This window comes from Prunus persica, chromosome G4, assembly GCF_000346465.2.
Source record: "Prunus persica cultivar Lovell chromosome G4, Prunus_persica_NCBIv2, whole genome shotgun sequence".
NCBI classification, from domain to species: Eukaryota; Viridiplantae; Streptophyta; class Magnoliopsida; order Rosales; family Rosaceae; genus Prunus; species Prunus persica.
Genome location: NC_034012.1, coordinates 8,314,908 through 8,339,897, shown reverse-complemented (window position 1 = coordinate 8,339,897; position 24,990 = coordinate 8,314,908). Strand labels below are relative to the sequence as shown.

The 24,990-nt window shown below is 37.2% G+C and overlaps 1 protein-coding gene and 1 pseudogene across 1 annotated transcript; both read right to left on the bottom strand.

Moving 5' to 3' along the window:
* On the bottom strand, window positions 3,802-6,329 carry LOC18779308 (annotated as a pseudogene).
* Window positions 12,007-14,780, bottom strand: LOC18780088 (ankyrin repeat-containing protein At5g02620). Its single transcript, XM_020563179.1, has 3 exons — window positions 14,043-14,780; window positions 12,881-13,401; window positions 12,007-12,759 (listed from the first exon to the last, which is right to left on the bottom strand). The coding sequence occupies exons 1-3, from the start codon at window positions 14,689-14,691 to the stop codon at window positions 12,103-12,105; spliced, it is 1,827 nt and encodes a 608-aa protein (XP_020418768.1). The 5' UTR covers window positions 14,692-14,780; the 3' UTR covers window positions 12,007-12,102.

Below are 24,990 nucleotides of genomic sequence, written 5' to 3'. Positions count from 1 at the left end.
AAGGGATTATTTGACCTAAGGTTTTGATTTAATTCGGTTCCCACAATTATTAAATAGGATACAAAAACACATCGCAAATGACTATTTAGTATTGTAAATGGTTATTTAGTTTAGTAATATTTCTATGTTATGCTTGAAATTTCGTCGTAAAACAAAAAGCCTCAAGTGTTAAAAGAGAAAATGAAAATATATGTACTTTTTTCTATACAAATGTGTAAGCGAAACCTTTTTGATGGGTAACATCTCATGGAATTTGTTATGATTGAATAATAGAAAATAGGATAAATTGTTAATGGCTATCAACTATACCACGAGTTCAATTTTTGCCCATAAACTCCATCATGGACAAAAATAGGTTCTTATCCTCCTTCAATTTAAACATATGTTGAACGTACGGGTTCTATTTAGTGGCCAATTTTTTACGGGCAATTTTAGGACCATAAATTTGGGAGCAAATAGGTCTTTCCCTGTTCTTTCTTCTTTATATTTTGGTTTTAATTTTATTTAATTATTTTTTTCTTATTTAATTTATTTTGTTAGTTCAATTCTTTTTTATAAATATTTAGAATGAATTTTCAAGTTTACCCATCAACTTAACGGATAATTTGACAGAATTTCCAAGTTCACCCTAGGGCCAAATTATGATCAAACTTTACTCAACACATCCTAGAGCTAGTAGAAACTTTTTTTGTTGTTGTTTTTGTTGTTGTTGTTGTTGTTGTTGGATAGAGCTAGTAGAAGTTGAAAGAGAAAATGAAAATATGTGTCTTTATATCTATACAAATATGTGTCCGTACTGCATACCTGTTCTCCAAAATTGTCACCAAGAAAAAAGTCATTGGCCTGTGAGAATTCCTCATTAATAGCAGTCTTGTCCACTCTACGATCATGTGTAAAAGTTGTTATAAGTTTTGCGATTGTTAGAGCATCTCAAACAGTCTTTTTAATATCTTTAGAATGTTAAAATATGTGAGTCGTATCATCAAAATATGCTCTAATAATCTTATCAAACTTAGTCTGATGCTGGGGCACATGTTTTTATATTTTTCATTCTTTTACATAACATTGTATTAATTGAGTTGATGTGTCTGCTAGGACACAAAATATTAAAGTAGTAAACAAAAAGTCATTTGATAACTATTTTAATTTTAGTTTTTAATTTTCATTTTGTGCTAGAGTATAGAGGAAAGTGAGAGTTAGAATGGGAGTGAGGATGAGATTGAGAGAGAGGATTAGAGGAGGGGATGAGAGGGTTGAGTAACAAAAGTGAAAATAAAAACTTAAAAGGAAAAACAATTTCAAATAGATTTCAGTTTTTTAGTTTTAGTTTTAACTTTTGTTACTTCTCCCTCCCATCCTCTCCTCTCATCTTCCCTCTCATTCTCACTTCCCTGCTCCCTCATTTTTATTTATACTCTATTCACAAAAAATGAAAACTAAAAACTAAAATTGAAATGATTATCAAACTGGCCAAAAGCTTTTTAAATTGCCACGTAAGTCAATAAACTTCAATTTAAAAAGTTTGGTTTGCTACTACCGTTGAAGATGCTCTTAGGGCTCGTTTGGGAGTGCTTTTGGAGCAGCGAAAATCGCTTCTAAATGGGTGAAAGCGCTTTTGTCTTTTAAAAATGATGTTTGGCAAAAATTGCAAAAGTGCTTTGGGTGAGATCCAAAAGCACTTGGAGTGGTTTTGGAAGAAGCACTTGAGAGGTGCTTCTTCTCAAAAGCGATGCAGGACAAAAACACGGGAAGCACTTGGCTCCCTTTAATGAAACTTTTAAAATACCAAAAATACCCATATTTAATTTTTTTAAATGCCATACTACCCTTTCTTTCTTTTTCTTTTTCTTTTTTCTCTCTTTTTCTCTCCTATTAAAACCAAAACACCGTCTTCCATCCCAAATCAGTGCTACATGAAAGATTTAAAAGAAAGAAAAAAAAATTAAACAAATGCTATGAACAAAAGAACTCAATTGAACAGTCAAATTTCAGACAGATTTTATCTGCTGCAAAGAGTGAGAGACAGATTACGAATGAGAAGAGAATGACTCACAGTTGATGCTTCAACAGAGTTCAAAATGAAATGGGGTCACTTTTCTTCTCTGATGCAATGGAGTCTGTTCTGCTACTATCCATGGAGCAACTTCTTCCCCGTAAAGATACCTCTTACGTAGATCCAAGTGTTCTCGAATCATCTTGTGCACTTCTTCTCTTTTGTTTATTGACTCTGTACAGAATTGTCTTGACAAATAGCCAAGGATGCATCAAGTTATTAGCTACATTGAACGATAGAATATTTCTTGTTTGGTTATAAGTTATAACTAAAAAAATTGTTTTAATTCAATTGCCTCAAAAGAATCCTTTGTACAAATTACCATGTCAATACCTACCGTACTACAACATTCAAAGTTCAAACAAAATGTTATATACAACTACGAGTCAAGAGGCAAAAATAGCATATAATATGCAGGTCAACCAATAAATTTTAAGGTCAAAGGAACTTAGAAGTAAACCAGATTCAGAGCTTTGAAAGTACTAATGGCTGGGAAAATGGGATTACCATGCATTGATGCACTTAATGGAAAAACTATGTTGGCAAAATTGTGATCATTCTTCACGGAGTTTAGTGAGGCTATATCTACCTTCCCATCGCCTTGCAGATCAACACCAGGTTTTGCCTCTGGCGAGGCTGGAGTTACTATAGGGGAAGAGATGGTTGAAGAATAAAATCTAATCCATAGGCATGAGATGGATGACGAATGCGAGAGAATTGCAAATCTACTTATGTCTGGTTAATTCCTTTAAAAATTATACTTGGTGAAGTTCATACTTTTTTATATTTTGGGATCCTATGAATTTTTATTTACTATGTTCATTATAATATTTTGGGATTCTTTAAATTTTTTAAAGTACTTTTAAAAGCACTTTTACTGTGTCAGCCAAACACTCAACAAAATATCAAAAGCGCTTTTATGTAGTGTAAAAACATTTTTAAATGTGACATCCAAACGACAAACTGCTTCTTTTTTAGAAGCGCTTATGTCATAAGCGCTACTGACATAAGCGCTTCGGTAAGAAGCACTCCCAAACGAGTTAGTGAATGAAATATTGAGAAGATCATTAGTTTTCTTTTTACATTTCATTCTCTTTCTTCTTATATATAGTTAATGAATGACATATTAACAAGATCATTAATATCGTTAGTACATGCCTATACATTCCATTACTCGAAGAATATTTTTATTTTTTGAGAGATTACTCAAAGAAATATCAGTAATTAACAATCGACAATTTTTATATCAACAGTCAACTACAATCAAAGGGCTTGAGTAGTTAGAGCATTTACCTATGCACCTGAGGTTCTAGGTTCGATTCCTCCTCCCTCAATATTATTTGTATTGAAAAAAACGACAATAATATATTATCTTTTTGGATCCTTGTACTACTTAAATACAAATACGAAAGATTAGGTGCCCTAAACAAATAAAAACCTAGAACCAATTATGCTGAATTATGAATGACCTAACTTATAAAAATACTTTGGAAAAACTATAAAGCAATGTAAAACAAAAAAGACGCACAACAAATAAAAGTTGACATAACTTATGATAAGGAAACCAATAAGAAACACTTATTAAAACTAATTAGTAAAACCAAAACAAAAAAACCATAAAGACTTATCATGAACTTCTAAGGGCCTGTTTGGGAGAGAAGCATCTCTCACATGTTTCATCATATAATCACTTTAAGTGATTTTAAGTAATTTTTAAGATAAACATATCTCATGTGTTTCTCCATAAATCACTTAAAGTAACGACGTGGCATGTATTTCTCCCTCAATTTTTGAATTATAGTCATATACGCTCTGATCAAAGCAAGTAGCAGCCCCAACATACCAATTATAGACAGAATAAAAGCAATGGGGTTTTTAGGTGGACCTTTTCTTTGGTGTTTGGGCGTCACTGCCATCGTGGCCGACCAAAATGCTACCAGCAACGATCCGATGGAATACTGAACGAGAACTGCAGGTGTGGTTATTTGGATTGACAGTAAACGTGTTAGAGTTGATTCGTTACAGATCGCAACCATTGCGATCATGAAGGATCCCAAGTTGAAAATCTGAAATACTTGGAAAAATGGATCGTCCGATAGAACCAGCTTTCCGTCGCTTTTAAATCCACCTGGAGGGGTTATCGCTGCTGTAAAAGTGACGGTTGCGATAAGCGTTGTCACCACTAGATTGAAATTAGATAGCGACTTTTGCCTCTCGTGTTCAATGGCCGATGTGTTCGGTTTGTTGAAATCATTGCTGATTTTTTGTTGGAGAAATGGATCACCCACGCAGGACCCGAACTGGTGCAAAACCGTACTGTTAATAGTTCCCTAAACAATACAGAGAGAGAGATAGAGTAAACTTGTCAAAGATTATTAATAGATCCTTTTCAAAACAGAAAAAAGAAAAATAATAGATCAATTTCAATTTCAATTTCAATTCCAATACTATTATTTGTACTATATTTATTTACCTTATTTGTATTAGCGAGGTGGTCAATTAATGTTGTACAAACACTCGGCTGTCTAAGATCTAGAAATTGAAAGAAAAAAAAAACCAAATAACTTTTGATACAGTGATATTTATCCTCCCCAAGATTTGGAAAAGTTGCAATTTTCACCTCCCCCAATTAATCCAATAAAAAAAAAATGTGGAAGATCAGGCGAAACTGAGTTTTTTAAATTTGTCTGAAGTTGATCCACATTCAAACCATTTCAAACTAAATACAAGTTTATGACTCCTTAAAACGTGATTAAAGCATCCTCATTCTTTGCTTTGTAAGTGATTCTTAAACTTGATTTTGGTGCAAATTAGTCCCTTTATATGCAAGGATCAAAATACTGAGCTATACTTTCTGAACAAAGTAACCCCCAAAAAAAAAAAAAACACTGGTTATTTCTTATATAAATTTTTATGTGTGTGCGCACCTGTATTGCGTACCTGTTCTTCACTATTTTGACCAAGAAAAATATCAATGGCTTTTGAGAACTTTTTATGGACAGCATCCTTGTCCACTACTCTATGGTCGGCCGTCAAAATGGAGATAATTTCTACTTTCTTTTACTTAACAGCGATATGCAAAGGAGTGTTTCCGTCTTCATCAGCTTCATTAATAAGTCCCGTAAGTTTAGGCGTCCTTAATATGTACTTAACCACCTTGCCTTGTCCACCTAAAATTGCAGAATGAAGAACCGTTTGGCCCTTTGAATTAACCAAATCGCAAGTATCAGGTTGATATCGAATTAACTCTTCCATCACTTTGGTGTGGCCTGCATAGGCTGCAACATGGAGAGCTGACATTTTTGATGATAAGTCCATGATATAAGAAGCAGAACTATCAGATTCCATCAGTAGTTGAGTAGCTTCAACGTTCCCTGTGAATGCTGCGTAGTGCAAGGGAGTCCATCCAATAGCATCAACTTCTTTGATTAGGTCTCGATTTTTGGACACCAGAATCTCCACAACGTCTACCATGTTGATATAGGAAAAACTAAAGAGGTGAGAGGTAGTGAAAATTTCCACCAAAATAAAATCCTCGTAAGGTGATGCCATGTTCACGTACCTTTGTCTTTGAGTTGTTCCTGAGTCACTGCGGCATGCAAAGCTGTCAATCCGTTTGTCCCCTGAAAAGAAGGAGAAACGCCAGACTCGTACGCCTTCAAAATACAGTGAACAATGCTTGGAGTGCCTTTTCTAACAGCTAGGAACAAGGGCGACTCATTTGCCTTATTAGTGAAACAACACAATTGAGGATCGGCTTCCATTAACCGAATCTCAACTTCATCGTGATTGTATCGAACAGCAAGATGCAACGTTGTGTCGTTATCCGAGTTTTTCACTCGGAGTAACTTGTTTTGAGATTCACCATCAGCTGGTCCTCTCTCCTTGTCACCTCTTTCCATGTGATGAAGCGATTTCCTTGCATGTTCAATGAGGAACTCAACTACTTCAACACATCCTACTTTGGCAGCAACGTGCAGTGGAGTGTCACCCTTCTTGTTGGTGGCCCAAAACAGTGAAGATCCATATTCAAGTGGGAAGTCATTGAAGAATTTTATTTGCTGAATTCAGCTGCAATGTGAAGAACATTGTTGTCTTTGGGTGTTTTCTTATAAAGAACATCTGGTAATTCATCACCATCTTTAATCCTTCTGAACAAACCCACATTGCCGGATGTTGCCGCCTCATATACCAAACGATCCATGGCTTTGAACTCTCTGAAACTTGCTTAATGTAGCACAAGAAGCAGCAATGCCTCGAAGAGGATTGTGTTGTGAACTGTGCTTAGCATTGGAGGCATAAATAATTCTGACCAGGCTTAGTGCTAAAGTAAATTTAGGTTTTAGACACAAAAAAACTTTCACTTTTGGAAAAAGCCAAAGCTTTTTTAAAAAAGATAGAAAAACCTCTCAACTTTCAAATCAAAGACATGCAAATGTAAAAGATTCCTTAAGAAATCCAAAAATAAATAAGGATAATTTTGTCCATTTTGGCTTCTTTTAAAAAATTTCTCTCTCATTTGGCCTTTTCCAAAGTCTTCCTAGTGCTAATTAGCTGTCAAGAAAACAGTATTCTAATATATAATATATTTTATTTCTACTAAATGTGAACTGCACCAAAAATCCCTTTGATGAAAACTTAGTTGAGAGGTTTTTCTCTCTTTATATATATATAAAGGGGTTGTGTTGTTGTACACTCTTTGCACACACCTACCTTTACTAAAGTAAAAGTTGATAATATCTACAATCTTTATATATATACTTACTTTTTAATGCAAGCGATAGTCTAAACTAGAGGAGAGGAGAATTTCTCACATATACACACACAAATGATGCTATAGAGATTCGAACCTGAGACTTCTTGTCTGCAAGTCAATGTCTTTTTTCCACTGTGTTAGACTCCGTTAGTAATAATAGGTAAATATACTTTTTTACTTAGACAGTCTGGTATAGTAATGAAATTGTATTTAATTATAATTATGTTGAAACTCATCAAGAGTCAACTACCTTAAACAAAAGTATCTGATATTTCTCCCAAAAAAAAATACAGTACTGGTTGATTTTTATTATTAATCAATTACCTACAAATACAAACCTGACAATAGTTTAAAACACTTAGAAACACTCAATATATTTATTTAAACATATATTTTGTCTAATTAGGGATAAAGATACTTCAATATATTCATTTCAATAAATAAAGACCCTCATGAGAGCAAGTGCATCACCATGTGATTCAGCACATTGGCCCAAGCGGGCAGCCACCATGTGCTGCTAAAAAACGTTGAAGGAGTCGTGAGAAATTGAGTGTATATTCAAGTTGAACGATGTAAATTTGTAAATTTTGTTTTATAGTATTTAAGAAAAACTCAAAACTAATTTACAATCGATGGAGCACAAATGGAACGAGCTTCATTTTAAGCTCATCATGGGTCTTCGCAAATTGAATGAGCTCTATTAGTGTATTTGACACCTGCAGAGTTCATCGAGACTCACAAGGATGTAGTCCTCAACTTTAATCACTTGTTGTTATGTGTTTGGAGAATGCTAGCAAACTTCTCTCTAACATTCTCTTTTGGATTTTATCTTTTTTTCTTATGACATGTGTCACTTTCCTTACACTTAAAACAATGTAACTAATGCATCAACAAGCTAACATTTATTTTCCAAGTTTATCATTCTTAAATGTTTTGTCCTTCAATTTATTCAAAAATAATTTTACAACTCTCTTACCACATGTAAAAAATTAAATAATAAAAAATGTCAGTTTTTAAAATTAAAAAAAATTGTCTATTTTTTTCAGAGATAAAACTTCTATTTTTTTAAACACAAAAGAATGGCCTGCAAAAACACTCAATAGAAAGATCACAATTTTATACAGAAAAAATACTTCCTTTAAAAGGAAGTTCTTTAATTGCATTTTTTTTAAAATACTACTAAATAAAGTTAAAGAGCATTTTCAGTAACAACTAAAAATATTTTAAAAAAACCCCAAATAATTAGAATCCAAAGGAAGTTCATAGTTTTATTTATATTATTCATATCTCTTACTGCCTTTGGAGTCTGATTATTTGAAGAAAAAAAAAATCCTAAAATTCTGGTATACCAAATTTTCGATTTAAACCAATTTCTCTCCTTACTCCGTTTGGAGTCTTTCATAAAACCAAAAATAAAACTAACGCTTTTTCTTATTTAATTTTTAGTCTTATTTGAATGTCTTGTTGCCTTTAGAGTCTTTAAAAAAAAACGTTTTTTTTTCTTAATTAATTTTTAACGAGGTGGTAAAAAGTTTGTAAAAAAAGTTGGATAAATTGAAAAAAAATTAAAATCAATATATTTAATAAGGATAAATTTGGAAAACAAATGATAGCTTGTTTGATGCATTAAATTACATTGTTTTAAATGTAAGGAAAGGGACACATGTCCTGAGGAAAAGGGTGAATGTCCAAAAGTGAAAATTGGAATCATAACGAGAAAGAAGAGAGAGAGAGAGAGAGAAGAAAGAGAAAAAAGAAAGAAAGAAGAGAGAAAGAAGAAGAAAAAAGAAAAGAAAAAAAAAGAAAGAGAAGCGGTGCACAAACCACAAAGGAAGAAAAAGTAAAGATAAGGAAGGGAGAAAGGAAAGAAAAAGTGGCTTTAGCCTTTAGGGTTAGGTGTTGGTTGATGGGCTTTAGTTGTTGGGCCATCAAAATATATTCATATTTTTTAATTTTCATTTGATATCTGTTTGATTTGGCCCGATCCGATTTTAGAGATGTCAAATCGGAATTGAAATCTGTTGGAATCAGTTCAGTTTGTTTTGTCAAGAATCGGTCCAATTTGTTGCTGGAAAAATGGGACACCACTAGAGCGTCCCAGGTTGAACAAAAGCTATTGAAGGCATCCTAAACAAACACATATACGGAGAATTATGGTCTTGGTCAACAAAAAAATAATGCAATAATATGCTAGGGAGACCATATTTTTGTAGCATACATACCCGTCCAAAATTATCGCCAAGAAAAATATCGGCAGCCTTGGAGAAATTTTTATTGATGGCAGTCTTATCAACTCTACGATCGGATGCCAAGAGTTCAACAATTTCCAAATGTGGGTAAGCTGCAGAGAGATGCAAAGGAGTGTTGCCATCTTTATCTGCTTCGTTTATAAGCCCATCAAGCTTATTCGTCTGCAATATGAACTCAACAACATTTATTTGTCCACCTAAACGGCAGCATGCAGAATCGTTTGGCCTTTGGCATTCAGCAAATCACATGCATCGGGCCGATATCGAATCATCACTTCCAAAACTGTGGCACGTCCTACATAGGCGGCGACGTGGAGAGCTGACAATAACCAGATTTGTCCAAGAGGTAAGCAGCAGAGCTATCACATTGCATTAACAATCGAGTTGCTTCAAGGTTTCCCCTAAACGCTGCGTAGTGTAAGGGCGTCCACCCAAGTGCGTCCACCCAAGTGGGATTTTTGGATAACATTGTGTTCACAATATCTAGGTTGATATACAAAAATTAGTGAGGAATTGAGAAGAGTCATATTTTTTTTAAAAAATATTGATTACAGTTTTATCCCTTCTTTTGCACTCTGCAGTATGGTTAATTCTGAGATAAACTCATACGTATTTATGTTATTAAATTACTAAATATTGCAAAAAAATCAAATAACTTTATGGTAGCCTGTAAGTTGTAGTTGATCGAGGAGGGTCTGAACTTGGGCATCCCAGGGAGGCAGTTTAAAGAAAAGAAATTAGAATTGGAATTAGGTTATAGGGTTACGAGAAGCGAAGATGATGAGGGGAATATGGGAATAACGATGGGTGAAAAAAGTATACTATTGTTTCTTAAAAGAGTGCTATTAATTTCACCTATTTATGTTATTTTTTCAAGTTGACTAAAAAAAAAGATATTTTTTCACCAACCTATATTCACCCCCTTTAAGTTTTAATCCTCTCTTCTCATCCACCATTATTTCCAAATTACCCCTAATCTATCAATTAAGTAGGGTGTGTGAGAAAATAAGGTGATTGGGAGTAGGAAACGGGGTAGCAATAGTGTGGCCCGTTGAGAATCCATCATCAATAACAATTTGAGCACCAAATGAAATTGTGTTTGTAGGGTCCATTTAATAACTATTTCGATTTTAGCTTTTGTCTTTTCATTTGAAGATAGAGGAAAACATATAGGAAAAGGAGAGAGAGAGAGAGAGAGAGAGAGAGAGAGAGAGAGAGAGAGAGAGAGGAGGGAGAAAATGTAATGAAATGTTATACAAAATGAAAACTGAAATGTCTTTTCATTTGGAGGTGAAAGTAATCTCTTCTAAATTTATCTTGCAAAACGTGGTACAACTGAAATTTCCATACACAGACTAAGCCTTGCACTCTCGACACCAGCCGCTCACACTCACAAACACAAGCAAAAATAGCAAAATGTAAATCAAGGAGGAAAACAGAGGAGAGAAAAAAGCTCTCGGCTTTTTCACTGCTGCTCTATATATTAGATTGTGTTTTAGAAAGGCTTTTCTCTTTTTGGGTTTACATAAGCGGCGTAAAATTTTATGGTCTTGCAGGCAGATCTTTCCTTCCCTCTTCATTCTTGCTAATGTGGATTATAGTTCCATGACGAAAACATAAAAGCATAAAACAACACAGAAAATAACAACCATAGCATACTCTCAGTAGGACTCCCCTTGCCTTTATTATCCTGCACTGCCATGAAGCCTGAAAAAAAAAATGCAAAGACAAGTCCTCCAACAGAACACTGAAGGACAAGTGCAACCGTTTGGATTGCTAATAAACTTTCCTGTATTAATTCATTGTAAATTACAAAGGCTGATAGAAAGGAGGCAATGTTGGAAGACATAAACACTTTAAAATATGCACTTCCGTCTAAAACCGCTTTCCCGTCACTTTTAAGTCCTCCAGGAATGGTGAAACCTGCCGCGAACGTTGCAGTTGCGATAAGTGTTGCTACCAGCAGTGTGGTATCGCATCGTTCCATCTCACGATCTGAATAGAGTTAAGGCGTCTCTCTTGTGTTTGTGATTTTGGCCGATGTAGCGGATGTATTGTTCACCGGAGCTTCTGGTTTCTCGAAATCACGCCTGATTTGTTGTTGGAAAAATGGCACACTGACAGAGTACCCCAGGCGATTCCACAAATTTAAAGTAGAAGTATCAAACAGCCGCCAAAACATAGAGAAATTGTGTAACCTTGTTCACTTAGATGGCGATCCTTAAATATGACAACATTTATAGCCTATTGCCTGTCACATTTTAGTCATTATTAATTTAGCATCGATGACAGAGGACAAAGTGTACTAGGTGCAAAATATATTTTTTGTCTTCTCTTCGAAAGTTGAGGGGAAAGTTTCAAACCCACCTACACAAAAAACATAACAAAATAATATGCTCGTCTCAGTCGTCTCTTAGTATATATACATCCGCCCTGTCAAAACCTCGTACACTATATACAAAAATAATTTAATGATGTGGACTTATTTTATGGTAAACATACCATGGCATTTGTCTATTGGCTAGTTTGAGGAACTCCAGTTTGACTCACCCACCTGATGCAGTCTCACTTTGTTTCTGCACCCCACAAGAATTGACAAGAAGAAGGATAGGGCATCAAATAACAAGAACACTTGGAATGATGGCTCGCCATATAAAACCGAGGTACCGTTGCTTTTAAGTCCTTCCAACATGCTGAAAGCTACTGCAAATGTGACAGTTGCAATAAGCATTGCTACTACTAGATTGGTATTGAACACCTTTGAGGCCGCGGCCTATGAAGTAACTTCCAAATTTTTTCTGTTGTTCATAATTGCTGATGATGTATTTTTCTGATTTGGATATTCCAAGGTTGTTTGGGCTTATTAGTGGATGAGTTCCCTTAATAATATATGATTTTGGTGGGATATTGTGGATGCTCTAAAAAAGTATGAAACAAAAAACAAAAAACACCATAAAAAGTTGACAAAACTTATGTTGAGGAAACCAATAACAAACACTTATAACTAATAAACCAATAATAACAAACACTTATGATAAGCGCTTCTAAATTACGCGGTTGCTGACTTGTCTCTCCCTGAGCTTCTGATATACAAACGTAACAACGGGGATGAGAGCAAATGCTATAACAAAAAGTTGGAAGATATTGACAAAAATATCAACTGGACTTGGTCCAATGGGAATAATTTGAAGTGGACCTTTGCTGTGGCCTTTGGGCGTCACTGCAGCTGCGACCGAAACAAACGCTACCAGCAACCCTCCAATGGAATACTGAATGAGTCTTGCAGGTGTGGCTACTTCGATTGACAGAAAACGTATTGGATTTGATTCGTTATAGATCGCAAGAATTGCCAGAACGAAGGATACCTGGTTGAAAAGCTGAAATACTTTGTAATAATAATTTTCGAATAAAACCGGCGTCCCGTCAGTTTTAAATCCTCCCGGAGGGGTTAAAGCCGCTGCAAAAGTGACGGTTGCGATAAGTGTCGTTACCACTAGCTTCGTATCAAGTCTTTTCAAGGCCTGATTTGAACTAGCTTGCGCCCCTTCTTGCCTCTTAAGTCCAATGGCGGCTGGTGTGCAGGGCGTATCCTTCTTTGAAGGTTTTACTTTGTTGAAATCATTCCTGATTTTTTGTTGGAAAAATGTACCACCCACGGAGGACCCCAACTGCTGCAACACTGGACATCTGTTGATAATTTCCTAGAGAGAGAGAGAGAGTGAGTGAGTGAGTACACCATAGAACATGTCAAAATGAATGATTCCCTTTTTTTCCTTTTTTGTATGGTTTCCCTTTTGAACATAGAATCTATTGCATGCGTACCTGTTGTTCAATACATTGACCAAGAAAAATATCAATGGCTTTTGAGAGTTTTTTATTGATAGCAGTCCTGTCCACTCTAGGGTCAGATGTCAAAATGTCAATAATTTCGATCTTTTTGTAAATAACCGCCATATGCAGAGGAGTGTTTCCGTCTTTGTCAGCTTCATTAATAAGTCCTGCAAGCTTAGGCGTCCTTAATATGTACTTAACCACACCTCTTTGTCCACCTAAAACTGCAGCATGAAGAGCCGTTTGGCCTTTTGAATTAAGCAAATCACAAGCATCAGGCCGGCATCGAATTAGCTCTGCCATCACTTTGGTGTGGCCTGCATAGGCTGCGACGTGGAGAGCTGACATTTTAGATTCGTCCAGCATGTAACAAGTTGAGCTATCACATTTCAACAGTAGTTGAGTAGCTTCAACGTGCCCTGTGAATGCTGCGTAGTGCAAGGGGGTCCATCCAATAGCATCAACTTCTCTGATTATGTCATGATTTTTGGACATCATCATCTTGACAACGCCTACCATGTTTCATGTATAAAAATTATTGGACCCAAATGGAGTTATAGTCAACAAAAACAATCCTTGTTATATAAAAGTAACAGATTTCGTAGTGTTAGTCCCATATAAAACTGCAGCATGAAGAGCCGTTTAGGCCCTCCCCTACGATTTTTTTTTTCAACGATCCAAACCATCTATGTTTTAAGTCTACATTTATAGATCATCCTTGCAAAAAAATAGAAAAATCAGAAACCGTTTCGATATCCAATTGTGTTTTACAAAATCAATGAATATGGTACTTTAAGAAATTACTAAAATTTCAATAATTCAATTGAGTGATCAAATGATATCAGATTTAAGTGATTTTTTGTAGAGATGATCTTTGAATGAGTATCTACAAAATAGACGATTTGGATGAGTGAAATACAATACGGAATGGGCCCTAGAAGAGTGTCCCTCAAATAAGCTAATTTGAAGAATCCCTCAATAGAAGCTCTGTGTGTGTATATATATACACACACGTGTGTGTTCAATTAAGTACCAACGTAGGAAGTACACCTTTATTTTTCCTATTAATATAATATGACACCACACAGCATACCATGTACTAATGAATCGAGCTCGAAAACTCTTACAATTAGGTGATGTCATGTTTGCGTACCTTTGTCTATGAGTTTTTCTTGCGTCACTGCCACATGCAAAGCTGTCAGTCCGTTAGTCCCCTGGAAAGAAGGAGAAATGTCGGAATCGTAAGCCTGTAAAATACAATGAGCAATGCTTGGAGATCTTTTTCTAACAGCAAGGAACAAGGGCGACTCTTCTGCTTTATTTGTAATACAACACAATTGAGGATCAGCTTCCATTAACAGAATCACAACTTCCTCGTGATTATATCGAACAGCAAGATGCAACGCTGTGTCGTTATCCGAGTTAGTCACTCGGAGTAACTTGTTATGATATTCACCATCAGCTGGTCCGCTCTCCTCATCACCTCTTTTCATGTGATGAAGCTTTTTCTTCGCATGTTGAATGAGCAACTTCACTATTTCATGGCAGCCTACTCTTGAAGCAACGTGTAGTGGAGTGTCATCTTTCTTGTTGGTGGCCCAAAACAGCTGATCAAATTGATCTCCATCGACATTTTTGAAGAAATCTATTTGCTTGAATTCAGCGGAAATATGAAGAATATTGTTGTCTTTAGGCGTTTTCTGTAGGAGAAGATCAATTGATGATGCACTGCCATCTCTAATTTTCTCCCTTAAGAAACCAACCTCACCTGATGTTGCCGCCTCATACAGGGAAGGATCCATGGCTATGGTTACCTTGCTTTGATCTCTCTCTCTCAAAGTAGTGGGCAAAGCACCTATTAATTTATTCCAATACAAGTTGTGTATCGCTTACGGCGGTTCTCTCTTTAATTTACTCTCTCTTACCAGCCATGATCAGAATCTCACACAGGACCTGAGTCGTCGTCTTGTCAACAAAAAGATCAATTATTACTCGAGTACCCGAAAAAGTCTTCCATTTCAGATTCTATGCTCTTCGTTATAAAGATATTCTGTGCTCTGCGTATATATGCTTATTAATATCGAACTGAGAGTGCCGAAGATGGTTGACTATATAGGTGGACAATGCATAAGGCTTTTTCCATTTTACTTACTCGTTCTGTCACAATCAAACAATTCCCTGGTATACTAGAAAAGCAAAGTCTCCACCACACAAAATCCATGACAGAACTAATTCTTTTGGTAAAGAGATTTCCATTAACAGAATTCGGGATCGGCTTTCATTAACAGAAGCACCACTTTATGATGACCGAATCGGACAGCCATATGGATGTGTTAGATTTTGGAGAGGGAGAGAGCTTGAGGAAGAAGCAGATGAATTCTTACTCATTCACGCACTCACTAACCATTGGGAACATAATATTCCCACATTACATCATCCAAATCTAGCCATCCATTCTCCTATTTTAAGATTACATCTTAGCTCTCCACTTACACTGTAATCCAAGGGCTCACATTTAAATCTGTAAATTTAAACTAAATACATAATAATATCAGCTAAAACACTTATATTTCAACACTCCCTTCTAAGTGTTTAGCTGAGATTACTCCAAGCTTTCTTCTCATGTATTCAAAACGATCCCTAGCCAATGCCTTGGTAAAAATATATGCAGTTTGCTCTTCAGTCTTGCAGTATAACAAATCAATCTCTCCATTTTGCAACGCATCTCGAATGAAATGAAATCTCCTGTTTATATGCATTGTCTTATGATGATGCACATGATTCTTGGTTATGGCTATAGCTGAAGTGTTATCACATAGAATTGGAGTAGCACCAACCTATTCTTCACCAAAATCTGAGACAACAAATCTCAGCCAGATTGCTTGTGCAATGGCTTCTGCTGCACTAACATATTCAGCCTTTGCAGTGGATAGTGCAACACTGCTTTGCTTGACATATGCCCAGGAAAATACACCTGATCCACGACTAAAAGCATATCCTGATGTGCTTTTCATGTCATCCTCACTCCCTGACCAATCACTATCACAGTAGCCAATAAGCATTGCTTCTTTCCCTTTCTCATATGCTATACCATAATCAAGTGTGCCTTGAATATATCTGAGTATCCTCTCAGCAGTTCCCATATGTTTTCTGGTAGGACCATGCATAAATCTAGCCAAAAGACTTGCTGCAAACATGATATCTAGTCTTGTTGCAATCAAGTATTGCGGGCTTCCAACTATCTGCCTATACACACTTTCATCAGCTTGTTCACTCCCATCCACCTTAGATAGTTTTTCATTCACTGTAAGGGGAGTAGCAACTAATTTGCAATCTTTGAGACCAAACTTGTCCAACAATGTCCTTGCATATTTCTTCTGATGCAAGAAAATGTAGGACTCTATTTATATCACACCTAAACCCAAGAAATGATGCAATAACCAAAGGTCAGTCATCTCATATTGTTTCATCATCTCAGTTTTGAACTCCATCATCAATTCTCCTGAGCTTCCAGTGTAAATAATGTCATCCACATATAGAGAAACAATGAGTATTCCACTTTCTGCAGATTTCACATACAATGTGGCTTCACTAGGACTTCTTTGAAAACCAGCCTTTGTGAAATAAGGGTTGATTTCTTCATACCAAACTCTTGGAGCTTGCTTAAGGCCATATAATGCCTTCTTGAGTCTGTAAACTCTATCCTCTTTGTTCTTAATCATGAATCCAGGGGGTTGATCAACATATACTTCCTCATGTAGTACTCCATTCAAAAATTCTGATTTCACATCTAGTTGAAATAGCTTCCACCCTTTCTGTGCAGCCAAAGTAATCAATGTCCTAATTGTATCAAGTCTAGCGACAGGTGCAAATGTCTCATTAAAGTCTATTCCAGGGTTTTGAGAGTAACCCTTTGCAACAAGCCTTGCTTTATTTTTCTGAACCGAGCCATCAAGATTCAACTTTATTTTATAGACCCATTTGACACCAATTACTGGCTTATTAGATACTCTATTAACCAACTGCCAAGTGTTGTTCTTCTTTATCATTGCAATTTCATTCTCCATTGCTTTCTGCCATGACTCATCTTTGACAGCTTCTTCAAATGTCTCAGGCTGAATGATGCACAGATTGCATCTTTCATATATTTCTGCAATACTTTTATATTTCAGAGGAGTGTGGTCAATATCTTGTGGTCCTGAACCAATTTCAACATGTTCTTCTTCTGAGATCTCTGCTTGAGGCAAACTAGCTTCACTAGTCTCCTTTTCTTTCTCAGTAAGCATATCAGTAAGTGGAACTGAGATACTGGATTCCTTTTGTGTATTCCAATTCTAGCTTGCTTCCTCATTGAATACTACATCTCTGGAAATAACTACTCTTCCAGATGCAATGTTGTAAAGCCTGTAGCCTTTTTCACAGCTTCCAGATCCTAGAAACACATCTTATGCTAGCCAAATCGAGCTTCTGTCTTTGTTGATTTGGAACATGTGCATAGCACAAAGAACCAAACACCCTTAAGTGCTTAATTTCTAGCTTTCTACCACTATAGGCTTCAAACGGAGTCTTCTTATCCAAAGCCTTAGTTGGACACCTATTTAGGATATATACTGCAGTGTTAACAGCTTCAGCCCAAAATTCTAGTGGCATCTTCTTCTCAAACATCATACACTTGGCCATCTCCACAATGGTCATGTTTTTCCTTTCAGCCACACCGTTCTGCTGTGGTGAATATGCCACAGTGAGTTGCATTTCCATTCCCATTTCTTCACAGAACCTATTGAATTCAATGGATGTATACTCTCCTTCTCTGTCACTTCTCAATTTCCTCAACTTATATCCACTTTGCAGTTCAACAGTAGCCTTAAACCTCTTAAATACATTGAATACTTCATACTTGTATCTCAAAAAATAAATCCAGCACATATGAGTACAATCATCTATAAAGGTGAGAAAGTACCTTACCTGCCTTTGTAACAATCTGCATTGGACCACAAATATCACTATGTATAAGTTCTAGAGGAGTTAATGCTCTAGTAGTAGCTTCCCTTGAAAATGCCTCTCTGCATTGTTTACCTAGAACACACCTTTTACATACCTCTTTAGCTGCTCAGATTTCTGGTAAACCTACCACCATCTCTTGTTCTTGCATCAACTTCAAACTACTCATGTTCAAACGCCCCAATCTCCTATGCCACATAGTAGTAGAGTGACATATACTAGCTTTGTAGGCAGTGTGTATTCCAAACTGCAATTTCACTGGAAAACTTCGATTTCCTCTCATTTGTACTTTTGAAACCAAGTTGGAATATGAGCTGTCATCATAGATTTCCAGCTTGTGATATCTAAACACCAAATAGTAGCCATGCTCCATCATATGACCTACACTAAGTAAGTTTTCTTTCAGTCCAGGCACTAGCATAACTTCCTTAATGTATTGCTTGCCTACTTTGGTTTCAACCACCAGATTTCCTTTACCAGTAACTTCAACAAGATGTCCAGTACCCATTTCAACCTTTGCAATCACATTCTTGTCAATATCAACAAGTAGATCCTCCCTACTTGTCATATGATTACTACATCCACTATCTATATACCATACATCCTCATATCCTTTTACACTAGTATTAGATTTATTACTAGCATAAAACATAGTTGGTGTAGATTCTACCTGAGTAGCATACTTGAGCTATTGCACTGGTTTCTCTAATTTCTCTGGCTTCTTATTATAACAGTCCCTTGCAAGATGACCAAATTTGTCATAGTTGTAGTACTTTGGCTTGCCCTTAAATTGACACTCACCAAAATTCAATTTGCCACAGTGCTTGCAAGAATTTCTAGGACCATCAGTGGATTTGTTATCCCATTTGTTACCTTTTCCCTTCCAATTCTTCTGATCCTTAGTACTTTGATTTCCAGTGGGCTTATCTGATTTGGGATTCACACTCAGACTAGCAAATGCTCTCTCAGTTTTGTTTTCAGAATGCCTATCTAGCCTTAACTCAGAGCTCTTCAAAGAGGCTATCACTTCTTGTACCTCAGTCACATCCAAATCCTTCGAATGTTCAATAATAGAGCAAATAGAATCATAGGCTGATGGCAGACTAATTAACACATTTTGAACAACTCGTTGTCTACATAATTCCTCTCCATAACTCCGCATTTGATTTATTATATCAAATAATTTTGTAAGATAAACAGATAGTGATTCATTATCTCTCATTCTTGTATATTCAAACTCCCTACGAAGACCTTGTAATTTAACACTTCTAACCTGTTTATCACTATGGAATTCTTGCATCAAGATATCCCAAGCTCCCTTTGAGGTATCTTCGTGAGAGATTCGAGGAAAAATTGCATTAGAAACTGCTCCTTGAATTAGAGCCATAGCTTTAGCATCCTTCATAAGCACCTCTGTGAGAGTCATCTTCCCAGCATCGCTTGATTCTTCTTTGCATCGGATTCACCAGCTCCCTTAGAATCTGAGCACTCTGCTCCCTTCTCAACAAATTCCCATAACCCATGAGATTTGAAGATGGTTTTTATTCTTAAGCTCCAGAATTCGTAGTTTTCGCCGTTGAAAATCGGCGCTCTCAGCTCCCCACCAGACCCTGCCATGTTAGACACAGATCTCGCAAGCAATTTCTTCAATCTCAACTCGTTTTCTTCACAGATTCAAACGTCCAGAGTTAAGCGATCGAACGTGGCTCTGAGGCCATGTTAGATTTTGGAGAGGGAGAGAGCTTGAGGAAGAAGCAGATGAATTCTTACTCATTCACGCACACGCTGTGCACACTTAACCGTTGGGAGCAGAATATTCCCACATTACATCATCCAAATCTAGCCATCCATTCCCCTATTCTAAGATTACATCTTAGCTGTCCACTTGGACTGTAATCCAAGTGCTCACATTTAAATATGTAAATTTAAACTAAAGCTAAAACACTTATATTTCAATAGCATGGCTGTATCCTTTTGCGAATTAGTCTTTTCAAGTAGTTGTTTAAAATTATGAGTTTCACCATCAGCTAGTCCACTTTCCTCATCGGCTCCTTCAACTGATAGCGGTTGCTTTGCCACTTGAATGAGCAACTTTACTATTTCATGACAGCCTACTCTTGAAGCAACGTGCAGAGGAGTGTCACCCTTCTTGTTGGTGGCCCAAAACAGGTGGCCAAATTGATCTGGATCAACATTTTCGAAGAAATCTATTTGCTTGAATTTAGCGGAAATATGAAGAATATTATTGTCTTTAGGCGTTTTCTGACGGAGAAGATCAATTGATGCACCACCATCTCTCATTATTTGTCTCAAGAAACCAACATCACCTGATGTTGCCGCCTCATACAGAGAAGGAGGGCTAGCTAGCTTTGATCTCTCTCTCTCTCTCTCTCTCTCTCTCTCTCTCTCTCTCGCAATACAAGTTGTGAATTGCTTACGGCGGTTCTCTCTTTCATTTACTCTCTCTTACCAGCCATGATCAGAATCTCACACAGGACCTGAGTCGTCGTCTTGTCAACAAAAAGCATTTATACAAAGATGGATTCTTACTAGAGTACCCGAAAAAGTCTTCCATTTCAGATTCTATGCTCTTCGTCTTAAAGATATATTCTATGCTCTGCTTATATATGCTCTTTTGGTAAAGAGATTTCCAGTTGTCGATGGCAAGGAAAGTACATGTATACCATCCGATAATCCAGCCACATGACAATGGATGGCATGTATAATTTGCATGGATTTCGATCTGAAATTAGATTGTAAAATCCATAACTTTTGAAACAAATTATTTCAAAATTTTGAAAAATAAAATAAATAAGTAATAATACTAGCAAACAAGAAACTTGTAATAATAGAGATTTTGAACAAAGGTGATCAATGAGGAAATGATTTTTGTTTTGGGAATTGTTCTGGGTTTCAATAGGTTGCAAAAATTTATTTATGTTGGTAGCAAGGAGTGGTACTCATACGAGTGAAGGAGCCATGACGGATCTACTAAGGCTCATGGTCCATGAATTGGATACACCCCCTAGTTATTGATCTTTTATTACTTGGACTACACGGTACAATAAACAAACGATGGTATTGAGTAGAATTGTGTTCTGTAATTCAGTAAACTACACCAAACCGAGTAGAAGGACGACTTACATCCTTAGGAACACTTGTTTAAAGAGCAATAGCACGTTAACGTTACATTAGGAACACAACTGAGGATCGGCTTCCACTAACAAAATCACCACCACTCCAGCATTCCATTGTGCAACGCAGTATCCTAATTTATCTACTTTTTATATTTTAAGCCCAATTTTTTATACCATATAAGCCCAATTGTTATCCCAAAAATCCATTAATTATAACTTGCGAAATTCTATAGTAAAGGTGCCATATATGGACTTCTCATATTGAAGTTACTATTCAGATGAATCACGTGGCTAATATAAAAGTTCACATTTATAGTCCATATATGACACCCTCACCATAGAACTCATCCTAACTTCATATGTAACTAATCCTAAAGCCCAACAAATATATGATTCACTCCAAAGTCCAAACCCAGCAACCAAACCCTCCCACTCTATACTACAAAATATGTTATTAATAGCCCTACAGCATAGCGTTTTTACAGAAGTGCTATTAAAGATAGGGATTTTTGCAAAAAAACAAAACAAAACAAAATAAAACGAAACGCTATGCAATGAAAAACACGCGAACAATAAAAAATTGGAGCATGGACAATTAAAAAAAAAAAGGCGTGAAAACCCAAGCTCTCTCTCTATCGCTCCAACTATGTATCTCTTTCAACAACAAAAAAAACTCAGGCTCTCTCTTTCGCTCTCTCTCTCTCTTGCTCTGATTTTCTCTGGCTCTCTCTGGCTCTGACTCTCTTTCTCTCATGGTGGATATATTTCTCTAGCTCGATGTCTGTTTATCAAACTCGCACTATCTTTCTCGCTGGCTCGCTCTTGTGCTTTCTCTCCCTTAGTCTGAAGCTGTAACACCCCGACCCCAAATTTCCCCAAATTTTACCCTCATTTAATTATTTAATTATTTAAAGGGTATTTTAGTCATATTTTTAACCGGAGAGAGTTTGGGACCGTGACTTATATTTTTGGATAGGTCGTACTGAGACGAGTTCACAGACACGTAGTGGGCTCGAATCGGAGTTGTAACGAGAGAGATATGGTCAAAAGAAGTCCAGTGGCATAATCGTAAATATTTCGAAATGGGATTTTTTTATAAAATCTGGTTTTTCTCTCTCTCTCTCTCTCTCTCTCTCTCTCCCGCGACTCCTCTCTCTCTCTCCCGTCGGCCTCTCCTCTCTCTCTCTTCGTAACTCCGGCCACCGGCCGCGGCTGCGGACGGGGCCGGTGTCAAAAGAACCGGCTCGACCTCGGCGTCACGACCCAGCCCATCCCCGCCATCGGCCGTCGCTCCAGCCGCCGGAAAATGGCGATTTTCGCCCGGATGTCGCCGGAACTTCAACGCCGTCGATCTCTCTCCTCCGGCCACCAATTCCGTCGACCCAGGTATGGATTTTGAACCTCTCAAGCTGCTCTAGCTGATGGTTGGGTAGGATTAGATCAATTCGTAGCGTAGGCAACTCAATTTTCGAATTGAAAATCGGCCGAAACTTCGGCCGCCGTGATCGGCCATTTCCGGCCACTTTTTGGGGTAGGTCCAAGAACAAAAGTGGCTCCAAATAGGGTGTTATACCTAGGGTAGGAGTTTGGAGCCGTGGTTTTGAGATTTTCCGGCGAAGCGTTATCGCTTTGGGCACCCACGCGCTGCCGGCGCATGCGGCGGCGCGTGGGCACTACAGAAAATGTAGCGATGTATTCCGATGAGATCCTTAGGTTGTCACGAGTGCGTAGGATTTCGCGGATCTCAATTCGGACGTCGTTTGACTATCGAACGGATAATCGCATAGTGTGCGTTATCCGGGTTCGATAGGTTGGGACCGTTGGATGGTCCCAAATTTAATATATGTTAATCTAGGTATTTCTAGGATCGTGTAGGAATTTACGGATCGTGAATCGGAGCCCCGGATGTTCCGAATAATAATTTTAAAGTTTATATTTTATATTAACCGTCAGATCGTGCGATCGTGAGAAATCCGACCGTCCGATCTGAACCAAACTTGCAGGACAAGTGTCCTATACCTGGTAGAACCCATAGAGACTTTTGGATCGGAAATTGGAGGTCGTGGGTTCTGCAGGTCCGGTTGACCAGGGTTAGAGTAGTTTGACCCTTGGTTGACCGTGAGTCTCCAGGAGTAATCTCACCTTTCTAAGGGGGGGATTATCGGGAGCTAGACTATTGTGGAGGGTTACACAATATTAGAATTAATTTATATAACTATAATTATATATGGTTGTACAAGAGTACAACAGAGTCTAGAGTGTCAGTTTGGAGTGCTATACGCACTACTTTAGGTACCTCCCCGGATTTTGGATTCACTACAAGCACCACCAAGTGAAAGTTAGGTCCCACGTGGCGTAGATTATCCGGCGTTGGGACAGGCCACATACGTGGCGTTGGTGGTACCGGCGTATGGGGAGATTTGTAATATGATGTTCAGGTCTCACGTGGCGTAGGTTATCCGGCGTTGAGACAGACCCCATACGTGGCATTGGTTGTACCGGCGTATGGGGAGATATTGTGATATTGTGTTGAGGTCGCACGTGGCGTAGGTTATCCGGCGTGTCGACAGACCCCATACGTGGCGTTGGTTGTACCGGCGTATGGAGAGATTTGTGATATGAATATTGAGGTCCCGCGTGGCGTAGGTTATCCGGCGTTGGGACAGGCCCCATACGTGGCGTTGGTTGTACCGGCGTATGGGGAGATATTATGATAGTATGGCATGGTCGCACGTGGCGTAGGTTATCCGGCGTGTTGACAGGTCCCATACGTGGCGTTGGTTGTACCGGCGTATGGGGAGATTATATGAAATCCAGAGAAATGAAATAAGGTATCGCCCAAGTGTGGAATTGGGTTTTAGGGAAGAACTACGTGTGGCTTGATCCCTCAAGGAGGGTACGTAGGCAGCCTAAGGTTATTAGGTGCAGCCGCAGACTAAATGTTAGTCATATTTGGTATTTGAATGGTTTGGTAGTTGGATAGGAATTATTGAAAGGCCAAAGGCCATTTGTGTGAATTGCATGAAATTATATTGTGCATGTTGCCAGTTGGGAATATTAAATGTGTTTTTATGCAGGTTGAAATTTTGGGAAATGTCCAAATTATAGGGGAGACTCTGCCGAAATTTCGACAGGAAGTCTCGGTTTTTAGTAAGTGGGCCTGGCATCGGGGTGATGTCAGGAATTCCAAAGGGTTCGTCTCGAATTTTGAGAAAATTCGGGGCGGGTCCTTTCAGAAGCGCTATGATAGGTAATAACTCTCATTCTCTTAGGGCTTGTTTACTAATCATGAATCGAGATAAACATGAATCGGAGTATTCAGGAATCGGAGTCAAGTATTCCAATTAAATTTTTTACTAACTGTCAACAATCGGAATGAAAACAAAACGAATTCTCATTCAAACTGTTTACTATATTGTTAAGAATCGGAACCAAAACAAGTTTGATTACCAAATTCAAATTGTTCAACTACTTACACAATTTTTCAAGCGATAAAATTTTTTGTTTTAAACAAAAATAATACTTACATAGAACAAATGACAAATGTTTTCTAATCTTTATTATTATTATTTTTTGGTTGAAGTTCTCTAATCTAATAATAACCCTTTTTTTTTTTATAACAACAAAAAAAAAAAATTACCCATCTTTTTATATGGTAAGAATAAATCCAATTTAATATATGTAAAAATAACCATGTTTTATAAGTTTAATTATTACTTCCTAGTATATCTAAATATATAGAATTAAGTTACATATATTTATGTTCAAAGAAAATGGCATCAACTGTTTTTTTTATTTTATTTTTTGGTTTTTTGGTTTTTTGGTGTTTTCACAAAATATATGATGGCAATTTGGATTGAAAAATGTCCATTCCGATTCATCTATACCCACTACCATCTTCCCCATTTGGAATGCCATTTCCCCTATATCAGGAATAAAAATCATGATTACATGTGGGTCCTG

Excerpts from the sequence above, each read along its gene's own strand:
- LOC18780088 (XM_020563179.1), bottom strand. The coding sequence starts at position 14,691 with ATGGATCCTTCCCTGTATGAGGCGGCAACATCAGGTGAGGTTGGTTTC. Across the intron at positions 13,402-14,042 it reads AGAAAAACTCATAGACAAAG|GCGTTGTCAAGATGATGATG; the intron begins GTACGCAAACAT and ends GAAACATGGTAG. Across the intron at positions 12,760-12,880 it reads GTCAATGTATTGAACAACAG|GAAATTATCAACAGATGTCC; the intron begins GTACGCATGCAA and ends CTCTCTCTCTAG.